Source organism: Falco naumanni, chromosome Z (assembly GCF_017639655.2).
Source record: "Falco naumanni isolate bFalNau1 chromosome Z, bFalNau1.pat, whole genome shotgun sequence".
NCBI classification, from domain to species: domain Eukaryota; kingdom Metazoa; phylum Chordata; class Aves; order Falconiformes; family Falconidae; genus Falco; species Falco naumanni.
This window is the reverse complement of record NC_054080.1, coordinates 72,952,473-72,973,050: the sequence shown is the minus strand read 5'-3', so window position 1 is coordinate 72,973,050 and position 20,578 is coordinate 72,952,473. Positions and strand designations below refer to the sequence as shown.

The 20,578-nt window shown below is 43.8% G+C and overlaps 1 protein-coding gene and 1 long non-coding RNA gene across 4 annotated transcripts; one reads left to right on the top strand and one right to left on the bottom strand.

The window, feature by feature from the left end:
- Positions 1-2,323: 2,323 nt before the first annotated feature.
- Positions 2,324-18,516, bottom strand: CAPSL (calcyphosine like). Of its 3 annotated transcripts, XM_040579300.1 has the most exons (6): positions 18,233-18,516; positions 12,754-12,890; positions 11,745-11,922; positions 10,626-10,835; positions 8,220-8,360; positions 2,324-2,708 (listed from the first exon to the last, which is right to left on the bottom strand). In XM_040579300.1, the coding sequence occupies exons 1-5, from the start codon at positions 18,344-18,346 to the stop codon at positions 8,259-8,261; spliced, it is 741 nt and encodes a 246-aa protein (XP_040435234.1). In that variant the 5' UTR covers positions 18,347-18,516; the 3' UTR covers positions 2,324-2,708; positions 8,220-8,258. The 3 variants fall into 3 exon arrangements, with proteins under 3 accessions (XP_040435234.1, XP_040435233.1, XP_040435235.1); XM_040579299.1 differs by lacking the exon at positions 2,324-2,708 and having other exon boundaries at positions 7,705-8,360; positions 18,233-18,515; XM_040579301.1 differs by lacking the exons at positions 2,324-2,708; positions 18,233-18,516 and adding an exon at positions 16,812-16,992 and having other exon boundaries at positions 7,705-8,360.
- LOC121080919 lies at positions 8,357-14,877 on the top strand. The gene is made up of 4 exons (XR_005825534.1): positions 8,357-8,529; positions 10,645-10,741; positions 12,516-12,581; positions 13,378-14,877. It is a non-coding gene; the product is annotated as an uncharacterized LOC121080919 (long non-coding RNA).
- Positions 18,517-20,578: the final 2,062 nt, after the last annotated feature.

Sequence of the window (20,578 nt, the reverse complement as noted above, 5' to 3'; positions counted from 1 at the left end):
CATAGGCTTGTGATAGTATGTATCATGTACAGTATATGTATGTGTACAGTAAGGCAAAGTCCCCTATAGCCTGTCTTCAGAGATGGGGCTTTGTTAATACACTGCTGAACGCTGACAAGTATGTAACTGACAGAAAACAAAGCAGCCTTTTGTTAATTATGTTCGTCCCAATGTAGGGGGGATGTATTTCTTAGTGGAGGATATAGGCTAACTCATGCCAGACACGGGGGTTACCTCATTCCCTGTATGCACCTGGGCATATGATGGAGCCTACCCAGAAAAGTATCCTCCCAGGAGAGCAGCAGCAAGCACCGCCAAATCAAGGAGGGTTCGAGATGAGCATGAAGGTTTCTGAAGGACCTCGGCTCCCAGAAACAGCCATTAAACCTGTTCATTGAACCACATCCAACAGCTCCAAGCCAATGACAACAAATGGGTCATTACAGAGGTGTTCAGTCAAGTCCTGTCAAGCTGAACTTTCACAAGCACTGAGCTCCTCTGAGATCACCGTGTCTAGGGACTAGGCTGCTTTGAAGCATGCAGAGACTAGCAGTCTCCTTCAGCTTTGACAATCTGTCCTGAATGGTGGGAACTAAATCTTTTGGAAAAATTGGTCCCTGACTATTTTGCAGGTGCTGAGTACCAATATTTGAGCAGGCCTAGGATCAGCATCCCTGAACATCATGTGCAATTTTATAGCCATCAACTTAAATTTCATGGGTTTATAGAGTTATGAAGCTTTCAGCTTCCTTTTGGAAAAAAACAAATCTGAACATGCACCAAGGCAAGAAGCACCAAAAATACTTCTGTCCATGGCTGGCTTTTAGATGCATAATACATATATGGAGATAAAGCCATGGCTAGGTCTTGACAACACTTCACCAGGTCAGGACCAAGTAGTTTCCTTATTCTACAAGACAGAGTTTTCCCCATAGCTGTTCACAAATTCCCATCCGACTCAACACCTGCACAGGGGTACAGCTCAGATTTCACATACTCCATGCACCTTCTTGAAGTTCAGCATAGCCTTCCTTCCTCCTCCACCCTTTCTGCCTCCTGTGGTCATACTCAGCCACACACGCACAAGCAGCTTGGTGACCCTGGTTTCTGGGTAGCTGCTTCACGACATCACGCCTGGAGCTGCCTGCTCCTCTCCCTCCCCACACTTACACATCAGGCCCCACCACCTCTCCTGCGCTTGTGGTACAACACAGCTCTCTCCTGGCTTTGTTTCTCCCCCCAGCAGTGCGCAGTTCATTTGCACTATGCAAACATCTCCTAGCAGCACACAGATGCTAATCTGTGAAATAAAATAACTTTTGTCAGTTATAACGCTGAGTCACAGTCTAATTTTAATGATGCTGAAAAATGTTAATTACCTCTCAAGGCAATACTTGTTCCCTGCTGAATTTATTAGTTTGTTTACCAAATCTTCTCCTCTTATGTGCATTCATTAAGACAGGCTGATAAAACACACAAAAATGTGTGTGCCAGTGGGGTGGTAGACCAGCTAAATGTGGGGAGGCAGGGGAGCTGTTTTTGCCAGAGCACAAGCAGCAAAGAGGTGGCCTGGCCACCGCTGCTGCAGAGACACGTGGCTGAGCTCAGGGTGGTGTTAGGCAGGCACAAGCTGGCCATGAAGCCATCCCTTCTGGCAGCAAGGGACCTGGTGATGCTGGCAAGGTATTTCTGCAGGGCAGGAGTTCAGCCCCTTCTAGGCTTCTTAGCAAAAGTGTTTATTGATTTGGAGGCTCGTATTTATACAGCCGTACTGCAGTGCTGCTGCTGTGGGGGAGCAGCAGCAGCAGGGTTTTTAGTCCGTATGCTTTTGGCTCAAGCTAGTTATCTCTTTGGCTGTGGGTTCTGAAGCTGTCCTTTAAACCCAGCTAAAATGTGACGTAAAGACGACTTACCATCTCTGTGCAGAATTATTTTAGGGTCGAACAGTTCCTTAACACTGTCATCGTGAAGCCTCCCCACATTAGCACTCCTCTGTGTAACAGGACATTGGCAAAACAAATCTAATGTACAGGCAGACAAGAAAACAGCTCATGATGCCAGGAAATGCAATTGCTAATTTGTACCGACTATTCCCCTCCCTTTGCTTGCTCGGCAGCTCTGGGTTTCGGTGAGGCTGACGATTCCTTGGCTTTTAAGCGCCACCTGTTGAAACATGAAGCCACATGTCAGCATCCAGCAATGGGACACTGGTTAGTGTCACCAAATCATGCAGCTCCGAAAACGTTGCTCAGACAGGAACTGGGGAAGAAAATCAAACCCACAACAAACTAAACAGTGTTTCACTTCTTTATAGTCTCTGGTCCCAAAGAAGTTGTGGCAAATGAAAGCAAAAGTCAGTTTCCAGGATTTCTTCATCATTAAAATAAAGTAGGCATCACCGTCCACAGAAGCACTGACTGCAGAGTAGTAGTCCAGAAATTCATCTTTTGTAACCTAAGAATGAGAAAAACGGTGTTTACAATGTGTATGATGGCTATACACTGTGGCCCATAGTAAGATGTTTAACATAGCCTCATCTTTTGCAAGTAATTCTTCTGCATCTTCCAGAGAAGTCTGATTTTTAGCTCAGACTGTCCTAATCTGATGTTAGGATGTGCTGCCACAGCAAGCTCTCAGGGTTTGGTCCAATGAGACTGAGGTCAGTGGTCTGAGTTTCTTGCATTGGGAGACAGAGCTGTTGCTACTTCCTGAAAAAATGTATTAAGAAAGGTTATTTCAGTTATTGATAAGTATTAGAAGCATGAAGTCATAAAATTGAACAGGTTGGAAAAGATCATCGAGTCCAGCCATTAACCTCGAACTGCCAAGTCCACCACTAAGCCATGTCCCTAAGCTCCACATCTACACATCTTTTAAATACCTCCAGGGGTGGTGACCCAACCACCTCCCTGGGCAGCCTGTTCCATTGACAACCCTTTTGGTGAAGAAATTTTTCCTAATATCCAATCTAAAGCCTCCCTGGCATGACCTGAGGACATTTCCTGCATAAATTAGACATCACAATGAAATTAGATTAGTCCAACATTACCATCATTATCAAATGAATGTAAAAAGCCCCAAAGGTTAGTCAAGCAAGAAAAAATGAGAAACAAAGTAGAAATGCATTGGTGGAAATGTCCAAAGGAAAAATTTTTTCGCCACAAAGTCAGAACTGCTCTAAAGAAATCCACTATTTTTTTCCAGAAAATGTACATAAGCTAATAAAAAACAACCAACCAATCAAACAAACAAAACAAAAAAAAAAAAACCAAACAAAAAACCCACAAAAAACCCCAACAAAACCCCCAAACCCACTAGATTTTGAATGCTAAAAGATCAGTTGAAAATAGTAAAAAAATAAATTCCAGCTTTTGGCAAAAATATCAAGTTTTCAGTGAAAAAAGAACAAATTTATCTATGGAAAATGAACACTGCTCACATTTTACCACAATATGTGCTTTTCCACAGAAAACTAGACTTGAGTTAACTTTAACAAAATATTGCACTTCCTTGCTTTCTCATTTTCCCTGTGTGCCAAGATGTGCAATGAAGTCTGGATCTCATCCCCGTCCTCCAGCTGCAACCTCTGTTAGGATCAGTGGCAACTCTGCAGGCTGGGAGGAAGCCTGGGTCCAGGTTCTGGCAGCGACAGGGCTGCTGCACCTGGGGTCAACTGCTAACCAGCGAGCTGATGCTCTTGCATCCTACAGTGCTCCTGCCTCCTACAGCCTCTGTTGGCACGGGAGCTGAAGGGATGCTAGAGCCAAAAAACAATGCTCACTTCGGAACCACAGAGACTTCAAACTCAGCTGGGGCAAACCGGTATGGCAGGGGGCGGCTCCATGTACCAAGGTTGCTCCAAATACCAATACCTGAGGACTTGGTATGAAGTACAGCCCACTGGGAAATGTGCTTTCAGCTCACCTCTTCCTCCTAGGCTGGCTATGAGAAGGGATTTCTAGAGAAACAGGATGGGCTATAACCATAGCAAAAGCCATAGAAAGTGAGCATCTGCCGATGACAGCATGTTGCTCTTGGCATTATCTGTGTCACCAGGGAAAGCTGAGCATGCTGCTGCTGCCTGTGTCGAGGACAGGATCTGGGAGAGAAAAATAACTGAAATCACCAGGCTTGGTCCTTCTGCCAGCCGGTGAGAGCAGAGGCGATGAGCCCAGCTCTAGGATGGCAAAGCTCTGCTCTGCCCAAGCAGCTGCAGAGGTTTGAGGCAGTACCGTGCAAAAGCTGTTACTTAAAGCCAAGTTGGCTTTTATACAGCAATGTGAGCAGGTGGCTTAATCTGCAAAAACCTCAGCTGCTTCCATCTGCCTCTGTCAAACCAGCTTTGTGCCAGGAGACCAACAAAATGAGTCAGATCGTTGAACATACCTTGTAGTCTAATTTCAAGAATATATGCCAGTGAGTGGGGCTTGCATTAAAACTGAGTCGCTTGAACCAGAAGTTTATGCTTCAGGAGAGAGCATGAGCCAAACAACAATTCTGGACTATATCCAGCTAAAAATTTACCCTCCAGGATAAAAGCACAAAGCCAAAAAAAAAGTGGCAGAACCAAAATGCAGTAAAGGATGCTGCAGGAGTGCCACCCTTCCCTGGGAACACACCAGAGGCAGAGGCTGTCCCCTGCCCCTCTGCTCCCGTGCCTTGTGCTCTTTCAGGGAGGGAGGAAGAGGGTGTCGCAGAGATGCTCTGACGGCTCAGGTAGAGGTAGGGAGTGGGGGCAGAGTTTTGGGAGAGGTGTAAGGGAGCCTTTTCCCTCTACGAGGGACCACAGGGCTCCACCAGCACTTTGGAGCAAGCTCTGGTGCTGCCTGGCAGGGTGGGCAGAGTGCATCCCTGGCAAAGTGCTGTGCTATGGGGGAGGTGGGAGCTCAAGGTGCAGGCAAAACCTTCGCCTCTGGTATTGGCACACAGCCCTACAGACTCAGATGTTCCTATGGTTTGTGCCATCCTGTTTAGCATCTGTTGCACAATCAGAAAGAAGAAATAGTGCTTCAAACATGAAGCACCAACCAAGATCTGACAGTCTTGATGTTAGTGACAGATATGATCGCGTGCCTTGCCACCTATCTCTCAGTATCTGCCATGTGCACTGTGCAACCACAGACTGACAGGACAGCCTGCATCACCACCTATCTCCAGCATCTGCACACAGCAGCCTTTAGCTGAACACAGGCATTTGGGCTTCATTTTGGCTGTCCCAGATCACAGCGCAGCAGTCCCAGCAGACAGGGACAGTGCAGGGCTGAAGGGCAGCTCTGGGCATCTGCTGTTAGCCCTGATATCCCTTCATGTCTCGTTCAAATCCCCTTAATTTGCTTTTCACTTCTGCAAAGTGCTTCTACTGAATCTCAGGCTTGTGCGCCCAGTATGTCATTATGGCTGCACTTCTAGCAGAAATTCTACTACCTGACAGTTGATGCGACATTTGTGTTTGTTCCATAAACTTGCACCCATATTAACCAAATGACATTTCTTACAGTACAGATTCCAATTTGATTTCTACAGCATCTGATTACAAGTGAAAAATCACATTAATCTTTCTTTTTCCTTAAAGCACTATACCTTCTCTGCAGTTAACAGTTTACACTCAGGTTGCCCCAGGAGCAACTCTGTTCCCAGGGAAGTGAAAGGAAACTTTGTCACTGACTTTGAGGGAATCTGAAACCGGCCCTTGGAAACATACTCTGCACAAATTTTGAAATGACTACATTGTGAAAAATGTCCTCCTGCTGCTGAGAAATGTGTCCAGTGAGCAATGAGGTCCGCCCATAGGCAGACCCAAGGAGCAGGGAATGCGCTCTGCGGGCAGCAGGGTACGTTGTCTGCAGCTCTCACCTGCAGGGTGGGCGCTGAGCCTTCCCACCGGGAGGAGAGTGTTTGAGCTCTCCTGGCTCATGTCCTTCAGGTCCCCACAGAAAACCCTGTTAGTCAAGCTCAGTGCAGAAATGTCACCCTGGAGCACTGAGCTTTCCCCAGCCATTGCAGGCTCCAGCTATGCTGCTGCTTGCATAGTTGCTTCCAGTACCACTCCTCCCTTCTGAAAAGGGATATTGCATTTGGGATTCGGTAAAATTAGAAAGTATTAGCACTGAAAAGAGAAACTGGTTGCAGTTATTCAGATTAAAAATTTCATTGCGCTTGATTAAATATCAGCACAACAGATCACTGTGGGGTCTGAAGACATGAGATAGCATGTCAGAAAGAAATACTTCTTTCATTTTGCGATTCCCATAGTCCATTCACATTACTTTCCTATTATTTGAAACACAGGAGACAGATGACATGACACCTTGTTGTGGAGCCAATTAATAAATGAGAAATAGATGGATTCTACTCAAGCTGCCATGACATGTACAGCCTCTATGCGACAGTAAGTTTGTTTTTCATGTAAGGTATGTTGGCACTTCAGCAGCATTGCAGTAAGTAAAGGCTCCTCTTATGATGGATGGCAATCTTAAAGAGACTTTCCACCAGTTTCCAGTGTCAGCCAGTATGCAAGTTTCTGGAGACTTACAGATCAAAGAAAACAATGGAGTTTGCACAGCCTTTACTAAGGAACTGCACACAGGTATTGCTCATGCCGAGATCACAGCTGGACAAAACAAAAGCAACGTTTGCACAGGACCAGAGCAGCAAGCACTCAGGAATTCAGTGTTTGACCTGTTAGCAGCCCAGGCTATGTAAGAGCTGAGAATTCATCAGTCAAGCTCTTCTGAAAGTCCAGTGTATAAGCCTATACTCCTTTTAGCTGGCTGCCAGCCTGAAATGGAGCAAATGCTGCCATACACGAGCCATTTACTCCTTGCTACAGCAGCAACATCTCAGGCTGGGAGAGCAGCACAACGATGTGAGAGAAGAAAGAAGACAAAAGGAATCAAGGCAGGAATAACTAGACAGCACCCCTCCCGCTATTCTCTTCTCTTCTCTTCTCTTCTCTTCTCTTCTCTTCTCTTCTCTTCTCTTCTCTTCTCTTCTCTTCTCTTCTCTTCTCTTCTCTTCTCTTCTCTTTTTTATTTTTCATTTTATTTTATTTTATTTTATTTTTCTTTTATTTTACTTTTTATTTTACTTTTTATTTTTATTTTTTCCTTTTATTTTCCTTTTTTCTTTTTTCTTTTCTTTTCTTTTCTTTTTTTTTTTTTTTTTTTTTTTTTTTTTTACAGTTTCCTTTGTGCACCATTTTCCCACTCTCTGTAAGAGGAAAGGACAGAAGATCTCAGAAATGAGACAGCCTCATTGGTGTGACCAGGAGGGGAGGTTCCCATCGTTTTTTCAGGCGATGACAAGACAAGAAAGTGACGAGTTCTCGGGTTCCCAGAAAGTTCCCTGAAGTCAAGCTTGGTCATAAACCAGTATAAATATAAAAAGTAGTAAGCAGCTTTTGGTGTAGGTGTGTACAGCAACAGCTACCAGACCAGTAAATGTTCCAGGAACAGTGAGAAGAAAATACTGTAGCACATATATGCCCTTTAAAGAAAAATATTAGTGATATGATCTCGAAGTACAAAAAGAAAGAAATGAAAGAGGGAAAAAAAGCTATAAGCAGGTCCATGGAGGTTTGAAACAAGGCATGCACAGGAAAAATGCCTGTATACTGACTAGTAAGCCAGGGAGAAAACAGGGCTTTAAAGATCATTTTGCATTTATTCTGGTCCATGTCTCCTCTTCCCAATCTGCTTCTCCCTCCAGCCTCCTGGCACTGGGAAATGTTCCCAGCGGTGAGCTGAGCAGTTGCTCCACCCCACAACTGAGACCCAAGAAGGCAAGAGCTCCTGCAGTGCTGCAGCCAAGAAGGCTACGTGACCCTCCTGGGACAGGCTGCCTCATGCTCATAACAGTCTGCCCCCAACCACCACCCTACCAGAATATTTCGGTTTCCTCCTCTTGCACCCTCTGTTGAACAGAGCTTTTTCTAACACTGAAGGAGGGGATACATTCAGGAGCCACAGGGATCTACCGCGGATGGCTGAGAAGGAGCTCATCACAGGAAAGAAAAGATATGTCAGGGATGCAGGGAGGAAAGGGGCAGATTCGTGGAGCCAGATCTGCTCTCTGATTACACTCCAATCCCCTAAGGCTGAGCCTACCAAAACATCTGGAATTTTTTTCTGCAGACTGACTGTAATTGGCACAGTTACTGGAAGCTGATATTACAGAAAATGAGCGTGGTGTTGCGCATACACTTAATCATGGGAACCTACAAATGGTAGAAGTAAAGTCTTGCTTCTTTAGTCATATGATCAGAGTTTCCAAGCATTCTTCATCATGATGATAAAATAGACATCTGTGTCTATTGAAGCGCTGACGCCTGCATAGTAGTTCATGAATTCTTCGGTTGTGACCTGAGACAGAAGGATTTAAAACAGGAAAATTAACCTTTTTTTTTTTTTTAAATGCTGTAAGTCAAAAACACACATTGAGAAAAACTTTAAAAGAAATGTAACACATGCTGTTTTTTGTTGTTGCTAGTGTAAAGCAACCCGACATGAAGAATGAAGACACAAAATTTGTGTAATTTCACTTTGCTAGAACTAAGAGCTACTGTCCTCCAGGAACACTTGATGGAAATGAAACATTAATTTCATTCATTTGAATTTTCATTCAAAATGAAAAATTAAACTAACCTTACCAGGAACTGAAGTTAAAATCATTGCTGCCCAAGAAGACAAATGTTTTAATGCTTTCCTTTTCCAGGGGTGCTATAATCTGGTTCTGTGCATTATTATTAATAAAAAGTAGAGGGTGTTTCTGGTGCAACACAGAGGCAGCTAGGAGCTTCATATCCATTCAACAGAGAGAAAATATCATTGCTCTAAAGAAGGTTCAACTAAAGAACCAAACATTCTTTCAAATACCTGAGAGTTTTTAATACCTTTCATAGGTATTTCGAAGTTGAATGTTTTTTAAAATGACAATTAAAAAAAAAATAATCAGATTAGCAGATACAAACAGTGCATGTTTCTTGTGATGCCTTAACTCTTGACCTGTATAGATCATTCTTTGAATTAACATCACATGGAAAAATACTTGTTCCTACTATGCTGTGCATTTGAGAGCTAGGTAAAATGTGGCAATGGGGAGAAGCTAACCTTGCAAACTGTCCTACCATTAGGAATCGATTACAAGCTTCACTGACCCTGCCTGTTTCAGAGGCACCTAGCGAGGTGATGGTGAAGAGGACCTCTCTAGCAGATGCTTAGCCTTGAGGCATTTCTGCTGAAAACCATTTCAGGTGTTTAGCTATACCAGAGTCATTAGTGACTCTGATTCCGGCACAGGAAAGTCACAGTCAGTTCTCAGAACAAACTGCAATTTAATACCAGGATTGCTGAGCAAGAAGTGGGTGCTCAGAGTAACTTTCCTGTAAGCTTAAACACTGCAGCGTTTATGAAGTACAAGGCACTGAACTAGTCGAGGATCATTCTGGGGACTCATTTAATGTGTTTGTGTATGACCTTGGCACAAAACCCCAGAAATATTTTGTCTGAGGTTTGCTAGACGTCACCACTGCTGCAGAGAAGAAAGAGGACAACACACGCAACTGGTACCTCTGAGGATGACAGAACAGGAAAGGGATGAAATTCAGCTCTAGAAAGTGCAAAGCTATACCTGAGGGAAATAAAAAACATCACCTCCCTACAAACTAAGAGCCTGTCTGTTGGAAACAAAGCAAGTGGAGGACTTGGGGGTAGTAGCCAGCCACTAGACAGGTAACAGTCACCAGTGTAGTGCTGCCATGAAAACCCAGGTGCAACCTCCGAAGTGTGAAGTGTGTAAAGACATTCCACAAAGCACCGATGAAACCTTATCTAGTTTGTTATCATGAACAGCTTGGACTGAGAATGTCCCTATGTGAATAGCAGAGATCCGTGATTGCTCTGAGTTGGTCAGACCTGTACATTCAGACCAAGGAAGTTTGCAGACACGAAACAAGGGGAAACAAAGCGTGCTTGGCTCGGAGACAGCTAGAAAGCGAATGCATAAGAAGTCTGTCACAGGAGGTGCCCAGGCTTTGCACCTGCCACAGAGGGTAGAAGCAGAGGTAGGAAGTGCTCCCAGCCCTGCCACAGCTAGTGGCTCCTCACGGGACATGGCTTGTGGCAGCCCCCCAACCCCACCCTCCCTCCAGCTCTCCGTGGATAGATCTATCTCTGTTATGCACCAATTTCCAAGTCAAGTGACTCAGTAATTACACATGCTAACTGTGAAGTATTCCTTGTATTAGGGAACCTGCTTTTGAACTGGATCCTGGTATTTTTTCTCCTAAGAAATGAAAAGCCCTTCGTTTTTTATGTGGATCTTGAAAATCAGCAATTGTGTGGGTTAGAGTGAAGATGTACTTAGACTAACCTATGAAAGTAGAGTATTAAGGCTACCAGCCTGTAAATGCAATCTCACGTCTGTTTACCCTTGCACCTCCTGCAAAGGCCCCTTTGCCTCCGAATGCATAAGCAAGCTACACCAACAGTCCTACACGTATTTTACTTTCCCCCATAAATGTGTTGCAAATGCACGTTTGTACTGCAGTCACTCCTACATGTAATAGTTTAAGTCAAATGCTGAGTCAGATGGTGATCTCATGGCTTGTCATTAAGTGTTTCACTTACCTTCCCATCTTTGTCATAGGGTGAATCAAAATTATCCAGAAAGGCCCTAAAAACTTGATCTTCTGTCCAGTCTCCATTTTGGTATTTGGGATGATGCTTTGCGTTATACACCCCCCGTAAGTCTTCAATTGTTACGACACCATCTCCGGTCTTATCTAACTTCCTAAATGCCTGCATGATAATCTCTTTTCTTGCCTTTGACATGGGAGGCTGTAAAGAAATATTAACAGAATCATTTTATTTCTGCCAGCTACTTGCCCAGTTCCAAATTCAAGTAACTGCTGTTGTAAATTGTAAACCTATTTAATAAGAAATAGTAAACATAATTAATACTAGTAAACATGTTGTAATAATAAACCTGTTTCAAGGCACTTGAGACAACAAACTGTTGACAGTCTACACTGTCCATGAGGTAGGAAGGATAGTATATCACCAAAAAAGCAGTGTTATCAAGACTATTCAGTGTTTATCAATACAATAGTAAATGGACAGTAAGAGAGAAAATGCTGCCTAGAACAATTTTCTGGTTTACCCATTTTAAATATTTATCACGAGATTACTAAATACTCTAAGCACTATTGTCTTTCTTGATTGCTTAGCCTCCAGCAGAGCAAAGAGAATCCAACCAAAATCAGTCACATTGTCACTGATTAGAGAAAGGCAGCACTGGATTTGTTCATGCATCTTAAAATGACAGCTAAAGAAGTGAGATTAATGGACTGAACCACTGAGGTACCCAGATTGCAATATAGGAATTTAAGTACCTAAATCAAGACAGTAATGAATAAATAAAAAAAAAAATCACAACCATTTATTTGCAACTATTCTTTTCTATTCTATTCATGAAGAGCCTTACATCTTGCCAATAAATTGCAGAGACGTGTTGTCTTCTGAGCCCTCAAATACACAGAGGTGTTGTTTAAGGTGATTTTCTTCTTTAGCTTATTTAGATAGAAATAGAATATTTTAACTTCTCAAGAGTTACTGATTTTTTAAATAGACCTGTAGGCTTTGTTAATTACTAAGGCAAAGAAAAGTACTGTGCTTTGTGTTCAGCTAATGACGAACCAAGGCTTTTTCTCCATTTGGTGCAGCAATAATAAAAATTTCCAGACTTACTCTCAGTGTAACAAGAAATTCATCAAAATCAATTGTTCCACTGCCATCTTTATCAAATATCCGGAAAATCTCCTGTGCTTCTTCCTTGTCTATCATCATGGCATAGTCATTTAATCCTTTCACAAACTCCTTGAAATCAAGGGTCCTGCTGTTGTCATCATCCATAATCCGAAATACTCTGTGGAATACGTGCAATTTGAGGAAAATGCATAGGAAAACTTGCAGAATGCTGCAGTGGTTTAGCACAGCGCCAGAGCACAGGGACACCTTACTGAGATAACATTTCCCCCTTGTACGGTCTTCTGAGAAAGAAAAAAAAAAAGAGGGAGGAAAGAAAAAAACCCAGCCAAAAAAACCCACACTTATTGACAGCAGAGATGACTTGCTCAGATTGGTGCCTGAACATTACACAGCTGAAGTTAAACGAGGTGAAGGCTGCCTCAACTGGAGGAGTCTTCTATTTGTTGTACATTGAGACATCTAAAAGCTGGGCATGTAGATGAATTCTGGCTGGTCACATAGGGTCCCTCTGTGTTTTATGGTCCCAAGAGGGGCTTCAGGGTGTGATGTACCTGCCCTGTCCTAGGGGTGGGGAGACCCACATGGGTGACTGCAGTCTAGTCAGACTGGACAGCTAACAGGCCATTACACCCAAGGGAATCACGTCCCAAAAGAAAGGAAGCACAAAATTCCCAGTATTGTGATACTTGAGATAATTACAGAAAATTCCAAAGAGAGAGGTGTTTGATGTTCCCACTCTCTCCCTGGCAGGACTTGTTCTGGGTCTCAAGGAAGCACCTTACTGTGAGGGATTCATGGTTCCTGGTCCTTAAACAGGTGAGCAGTTCAGTCCTGTCTCCCAAGACACAGGAGCACCAAGCCTAGGCTCTGTGGGTTATGGCATTTGCATTGGAACCAGAAAACTCAAGTTTTGGTCCCTGCTTAGCCCCTGAGCCTCTTGCAGCCAGAACTATTAGGACGAATAATGGATTTGACTTCTTAGACTCACCTGCCAAGTCCTTTGATGCCTGCAGATCCCCTTGCTAAACACTGCAGACGAAGCCTTTCTACAGGGTCAGTGGTTTTTGACAGGTTCCTTTTAGCCTGGATTGCCATCTCTCGGTCATGCCTTGCTGTGCCCGGCATCTGGAAGACCAAAGCACTCATATGGCTTGGATTCACATACACAGAGCAGAGAGCTGAGACCTGCTTTAGCATATGGAGTATCCCAGATCCCCCACTTGCAAAGTACTGGCAACTCTTTCATGAGGACTTGTTTTGAGCCTCTATTTCTTTTTCCTTATATCATTCTGCCAGAAGGGGAAATTGCCAATACAGGCCACCAGTCCTGAAAGGAACGCTCAGCCAACCACCCAGACGCAATATATGTGATTAGCCCAGACACAAACAGGAACATGTGGGTAAGCATCTGCTGCCTACAGTGTACGCACACAGTGAAAGCTGGTGGACACACTCAGGGAAGCACTGCTGCCCCTGCACCCCCGGCAGCCCCACTGAGCCCCCGCAGCCTGGACAGGTTTGCAGTTTGCATTTGCCCACAGGCAGAGCTGTGACAGAAAAAATTCTCCTGGGTGAGGACCTTTTTCTTATGTTTGCTTTTGTCCCACTGTAGTCCTGATTTTCCAGAGCCAGGACCTGCTCCCGTTGCACATCTGAGCAGCAGCAATCAGCCCAAGACCTGACCTCGCCTACTGATGACATCTTTGCTGTTTTAACACAACTGCAGAACAAGTTAATAACTTAAACTTGCACAGCATTTAGCACCCTTGGATTTCAGGACCCTGCCAGCCCTCACGCAAGCCTTCAAGCTTCCCTCAGAGGAAGACAGTGGAATAAAAAGTGGGAAAAGCAACTCTGGACTTGCAGCACTGCAACCGCACCACCAAGAGCAGCATGTCGGGGCTGGCAAAGGGTCACTTCTCCCTCGGGGATCACTTGTGCCTAGTGCTAAGAGCAACCATGCCCATGGTGACATTCCAGGGGCACACTGTATCCTGGCCCCTGGGCACATGTTCAGGGCCAAGACTGTCACTCCTTAGCCTGGCTGCTGGATCTGCAGCCATGAAGGCCCTCAAAATATTTTCCAGCCTTTAAAGTATCATGGGATCAGAGCATGGAAGAGTCACAGAGGGCTGGGCTGAGTTACAGCGGGGCTCTTGGCTCAGAGGGCATTGGGTGCTCTGCTGAGGGTGCTCTGGGATGGGGAGATGAAGATGGGTGGCCCTGTGAGGCATCACCAGTGCACGTTGCACTTCCAGTCTTCTTGTCGTTGCACATGCAGAAGTGTGAACTGAAACGGTCAGAGAAAGCTTCTGAGAAACACGGAGTCAAACTGTTCCATCTTAACTACTCCACTCCTGTCTACAGAGCATTTGCTGTGGCAGCTGTTAGTGTCATGTGTGCTCACTTTTGCGAATCCTTCAGACAACACCAGCTGGGCTTGGAAAAAGAGAAAAATAAAATGTTTTGGTTCGCCTCAAAATGGTTTCAGTGCTAGTTTATTGTAGAAGTCTAGAGTGGCACAAAAAGAGACTGTTCCAGCTTTTGTTTCAGCCAGAAGAGCAAAGTTCTTCCAGGAACTCATTAACAAGTGACCAGAAAGACCTTACAGCTGTGTGAGATCAGCAGTCAAAAATGTTTTCTGCAAACAATGACCTGTCCTTAAGGGGAGATGTTTAGCTGGCAAGAATATAAAATATGGTGAGGTTACATAGACACAAACTATATTTACATTATACAGTTATATACTGTAGCTTATATATAAAATTCCTGTATATCTATATACAAGTGCACAATGCATGCATGCATAGCACTGTGCAGTATGCCTCTATACTATGTTATGCATTTATATAGATCTATAAATACTGACACCAATGATGACATTATTTGTCTCCTATGCACACTGCAAAAATCTACACAAACACACAGCGTGCAAAGAGTGTAGTAGCTCTTTGCCTTGGGTTCAGTGCAGGCATTTCCAGTACACTGTAATATGCATCAAGTAACCATTGCAGTGAGACTCATGAATTGAGGCTAGGGAAGGATCATCTGATATGGTATCTGTTACGATCTCCTGTACCTCAATAAAAGCCACTGAAACTGTCCAATCCTCCGTTGTCTCTAAGTATGGTTTTCTTCTACACCTACAAGCACTTCTAGCTGAGAACTCACCATCTTTAGGCTAAGTTGTTCCAGTATTGAATCATTTTCATTTTAAAATACGTTCTTTGTTTCTAGTCTGAATTTCCCCCATCATTAGATGCTGGTTTACTTTCTTTTACTAGATTAAAGACTTATCTATTAAAAATAAGTCCAGATGTAAATATCTGAAGGTGCCTTCTAAATTCTGTTTGGTTAAGTAATGAGACAGAGCTTAGGACTCTTGCTACAAAATGAGTCTCCAGTTGTCAGGTATTCTGGTCTCGTTGCTGAACTTTTCCGTTTTTTTCCAGTGTTCCTTTTGAAGTGGGACAGAGCACCACTAATAATCTCACTAATGCCATAGGCTGAGATATTTGCATTTTTTCCCTTAGTATCATGTTTAAAAACACTAATAGCAAATATTTCTGCTGCTCTTTACAAATCTCCATTCTCTGTAACGTTCAATAACAAAATCACCAACATCATGTTGCTATACAAAACTCGGCAATTAAAGTCTGTAATGTGATTATAGATTACACTAAAGCCTTTTAAACATGACCTGGCTTCCTGTGTCACACAGCAGCATATGTTTGAGAATCACTTTCTATGCATTCAATGAATACAGAAAAACAGTTAAATATAAACCTTATTGGATGCCAGACACCCTGGTCCATAGTAACACATCTACCACTTCCGTATTTCTGTTTGCTGCTGGTTTAAGCTAGAGATAAACCCTTCCTATGCTTTTAAAAGACAGTACTGCATTGTAAGAACAGATTCTGAATCAGAGCAAGGATGGAGGAATAACACCATGTGAACTGTCTCCTCTCCTTTCATTTTGCTTTGCCCCTTTTATGATTATATGAAGTAATTAAAGATACATTCAGGATTTGCTGAACAGTTGTCTGTATAACTTATGTGTTATGTAATGATAACCATTAATAAAACAAGAAAAGGTCATAGCCATAATTTTGCATGTTTTTAATTCTTATATCTCTTCCAAGATCATCAGATGTCTCACATGGTGAAATGAAAAAGGGGCTGGTTAATTCAATTCTGAACGCTAGAGAGTTTTGTTTTGCCTAACAGCCTGGGCTATGAGCAATTACAATACCCCACATTCTCAGCACTGTTCGTTTCTATGGGCAAAGTTGTGTTGTGCAGGCTGAACAGAAATGCCTGCATTTCTTACTAACAAATACAAAACCTGAAATTTTAAGTTGGGTTCTTCCAGGCAAACCTTAGGCTGTTCAGCAGCCAGATCCTTTTATACCCCTCTAAGCCTGAAGCTTAAACCTGGAGGGTCAGATTTAATGTAAGCTCAGCACCATTTGTTTATACGTTATCCTTCAGCTGAGCCCAAGAACCTCCTGTGAAAATACTGAAAAACACCCCCCCCGAGGCAGGCAGAAACCCCTACGGCCCTCCGGATCATTGCAGGCTCCTGAGAGCTCCTGTCCTGGCCAAGCGCATGGGTCACACACCACTCCTGAGCAGAAAAGCTCAGAGTCTGGGAGTAGACCGAGTGGCCTAAACTGACGGCAGGCACTGGGTTTCTTCCTAATAATTTCGTTAAATTATTCAGAGCTTGAAAACTTTGTGAGTATTTGGCAATCATCTTAACACCTCCCTAAAAATCTGGCTCCCCAGCCCCACTGACCCTACTGTAAGCAGCCTCCCCTGCGCCCCTCCACCATCCGCAGCATCATCTGACTCCCATCTTCTAGCATGTGGGCCATTACTGCTCTCGCTGTTTTGCCTTCCCCCCCCCCCCCCCATATATATTGCAAAATATATATTAAATGGTATATGTATACAAAAATCCCCTACTCTTGGCTGAACCACAAGCTCAACTGATCAGAGAAGCTCAGCGTAAGCTAGCAAACAAGAGACAAAATCCTTTACCTGCAATGCTATTCTGCACCCGGGGTTTCTATCCAGGACCTGGGAGGTGTCGGGGGGCTGGGACAGCGTCGTGCCCCACCTGCCTCTCAGCTCCCAGGCTCTCGCCGGGATCGGGTGGCCAGTGGAGGGGGTGAAGGGACCTGAGCTCACAGCAGAGCTTCCTCGTCCATCTCGTTTGACTTGTTTACACACCTACACACCCGGCTGCCTTGCCCCCCCCTGCTTTTTTGGAGTTTACCAGCCGGTCTCCAAGGTGACGCTGGTGTCTGGCTGGCCCAGCCTGCAATTACACTGCTTCCCTAGGTGATTGCCATTGGGTTGCAAGAGTCCTTTTCTTTAACCTCTTTTTAAATCAATACCTTAGTTCTTCTCTCTGCCCACACTGGCTGGTGGGGGACAGCGGGATACACCTTGTGCTGACCGAGATACCTGGGGATGCTCACAGGACAGTGCAGCATCGCCGTGCCAGTTTTGGCTATGGCTGTGTTTTGATGATGTTTCTCTGCTCTATAGTTGATAGGGTTGAAAAACCTGCTGTTCAATCCTTTACTCAAAACACAGCAGGAGTAAAAGCCTATTGATTCTGTTTCTTAAAAACCAAGTTGGTGGTGTATTTTTTCCTGTTGTTTAACTGCCATTTTGTAGACCGACTGATGATGAGAGCCTCCAGGGAGACACTGAGTCTGTGTTCATCCACAGCAAGAAGAAAACTGGAAAGGTAGAACATCTATATGATGCAGAAAAATCGCTCTCTGCCTAGACACAGCTATTAAGAACTCTGCCTGTAGAAAGTCACAAACGTTATCAGTGACACAGTGTAACACTTGGAGAAGGAGTCAATGTATTGATAGGCTCATCAGGGGTGAAATATAGCCTCGGTTATGCTCCCTGGCCCTCTTGGGCAGCAGCAATCTTGAATACACAGGATCAGGGCTGATGGCAGCTTGTACAAGCTGGCTCGAGAGCCAGTCGGAAATGGAGAGAAAGAGCCCAGTTCTGGCCATGGATAGATAGAACAGTGAGCAAGGACAAATAAGTGCATCATTTCCTGACAAAAGCAGAAAATTATTTTAGGCAATCACATTCGCATCCTGGACGGCTGCTTATCTTTCATCAACAGGTACTTCCTGGTACTAAACTGTAGCTTGTGCAAGACTTTGTATACACTTTGTATCTCTCATCTAGCAAGTGATTGTAACGTACAAGCAGGAAATAATGCTTATTTAATCAATCAGTGATTCAAAAATATTGACTTTGTGACAAGGTAACATCCCCCTTCCTGGTATCTTTGTTGTTTATTGATTTCCAGAGGATTCCTGGGAACACAGGATAGATAAGGGGCTGCACGTACCACCTGATTGCCAGCACGAGAGGAGTGGCCCCTGTTGTCTTCCCACACACCCTGCAAAGGCAAAACGTACCCTGCAAAAGTACTGAGGACTGGAGATGGAGAGATGATTCTCGCTGAACAACTCGGTCCTTGCAATTTGGCATTCCACCTGAGTAAAGCAGTTCTTCAGCTGCAGGACTGGCATTGGCTTTCAGAGGGGTGCGTGTAGATTAGAACAGCAAGGATGGGCTCTTGAAAGCAAAATAATAAGTTAATTTAACATGTGGATGCTCGACTGCCTTCTGCTGCCTTTCCTGCCCTCTGCCACTGAGCCCAGGCATACACCTACACACACAGATTTTCACTCTACCTTCTACATACTACTCTGAAAACTGGACTGTGCCATGTCTGAGCTGGTTAACGAGTTACGAACCTGACCAATAATTAATGTGCTTTCACGTATCTCAGATTGCATCAGGCTGTGATTAAGTTTATTTGATTGTACCTGCTCTGTGACTGTGCTCAAAGCTGTAAGCAGAGCTCATTGAATGCAGAATTTATCATAAAAGAGAGAAAGATTTCATCAGAACTGTGGAGTTTTTCCTCTTCGCTTTCTGACTAGCTCTGAATACATACCGGTTTGATTCTTGGTTTTGTTCAGTCTGAACAGCCTGAACTGTCTGTTTCATTTGTCGTTCAGAAATGGCCTGAATCTAGTAAGAAAAACCCATGAGATCTAATATAATCTGTACACTCATGACAGAGATTGAGATTTTGTCTAAGTTTCCAAAAATTCGGGTTTCTTGTTTAATTTGGGTAGGAAATAAGGTAAAGGAAACGCTTTATAAGCATTATAACAAGTGTCTCAAAGAGAGAAGCCACTGAGTATTTTCTCATTAGTTTACATACACTAGCTGTGTTTCTTAATGTAATCTGTGACCTGTGACCATCACTGCCCGTAAATTGTCCAGCCATGAGAAATGCAGCTACGAATACATCCATTTGGTAGGGGAATCAGCAGGGTCTTTAATTTTCAATACAACTAAATAAGCAGATATATTAAAAAAAAAAAAAAAAAAAAAAAACAAAAAAAAAAAACAAAAAAAAAACCAAGCAAGCATGAAGCATCAGAACACTATTCACCAAAGGAGACTAATCTTACAGAGTAAGCCTCAAGCCTCTAGGGTTTTTCCTGCCATTACAACTGAGAAAGTTTCATATACACCAAAAAAGAAACCCCCACGGGGTAAGTAACATTGTCAAGGGAAAAGTATTCTGATTTTAAACCAAGCTATAATCCAATTAAATTGAACTTGTAACCTAAATACGATGCATTTATATCCAAAAATGCTGTCTCCATGTGGTCTGTAGTCATCCAGCTGAAATTAATTGTGCTCATGATGGTTTTCCAGAGCTGAGACCAGCTGGCATATGCAGACCATGCCCATGCTACTGGACTCCTTCCAAAGAGGGTGGTCATGTCCAACCTGCCTTCCGGGGACGGTCCCCAGCTCTGCTCGCAGGAGACACAGTCCAGTGTCTCCACATGGGCCTGACCCCACCGCAGGGACCCTCACCAGCTCACCGCTCCAAGCTGAGGAGCCTTTCCAGCCCAAAGAGTGCACAGTGCCGGCAGCACCTGGCCGATGGATCCCGCGGCCCAGCTACACGTCCTCAGCGTTCCTTGCCTTTACCTTGTCCTCTCACGCCGGGGAAGCACAAGCAGATGTTATTTGGTTTTAGCACTATGCCTGCTGTTAGAGGCATGTTGCTTGACAAGTTTTTTTCAGTTGATTTGAGATCAGGGTCATTCCAGAGAAGAGGGTAGTTATTTTGAAATATTTTTTTTTTTCTTGTGAATCTACCACAGATCTGTTTTCAGATGGAGAAGGGAAAATGAAAACACTAGACACTTCAGCTTTTTTTAGAGGTTTGGCAACTAGTGTTTACTAAATATCATTTATTTTTATCCCCCACCTTGATATAATGAAACTTCAGGTTTTTAAAGATTTCAGGCAAAGTGGAAAAAACCCAGTGTTGTGGGGGTTTGAGTTTTTTTATTCTCTCACATTTCTCAAAAATATTGACAAGCTCCTGTCAACCACAGTCAAACAATCACTGGAGGTCTGACATGCATGAGAAATTTCTGTGCTCAGCCCCTTCTCTTTTCTTCAGAGAAGAGAACAGTTAATTGGATCCAGTGTTTAGCAGGATCAAATAGCTTTTGACGCTGAAAAGCTGTGCTTCATCGTTGCAGAGGGGACGGGGTAAGGAAGAACAGGAAAGCAGTCTGCAGCTTGTTGCAACAAAAACCAGAACAATCTGTCCTCAGTGAAGAGGACAAAGAGAAGGGAGCCAAAGCCAGAGAGGAGATCTCAGCTAGCTGCTCCTCAAAGAGGCCTCCCTAAGGATGATCACACAGTGCTGGAATGGGCTG

Bases quoted from the DNA above. Each gene is read 5' to 3' on its own strand.
- CAPSL (XM_040579300.1), bottom strand. From the start codon at position 18,346: ATGCCAGTCCTGCAGCTGAAGAACTGCTTTACTCAGGTGGAATGCCAA. The intron at 11,923-12,753 runs GTGAGTCTAAGA...CGTATTCCACAG, and splicing joins GGCATCAAAGGACTTGGCAG to AGTATTTCGGATTATGGATG. The intron at 10,836-11,744 runs GTAAGTCTGGAA...ATTTCTTTACAG, and splicing joins AATTTCTTGTTACACTGAGA to CCTCCCATGTCAAAGGCAAG.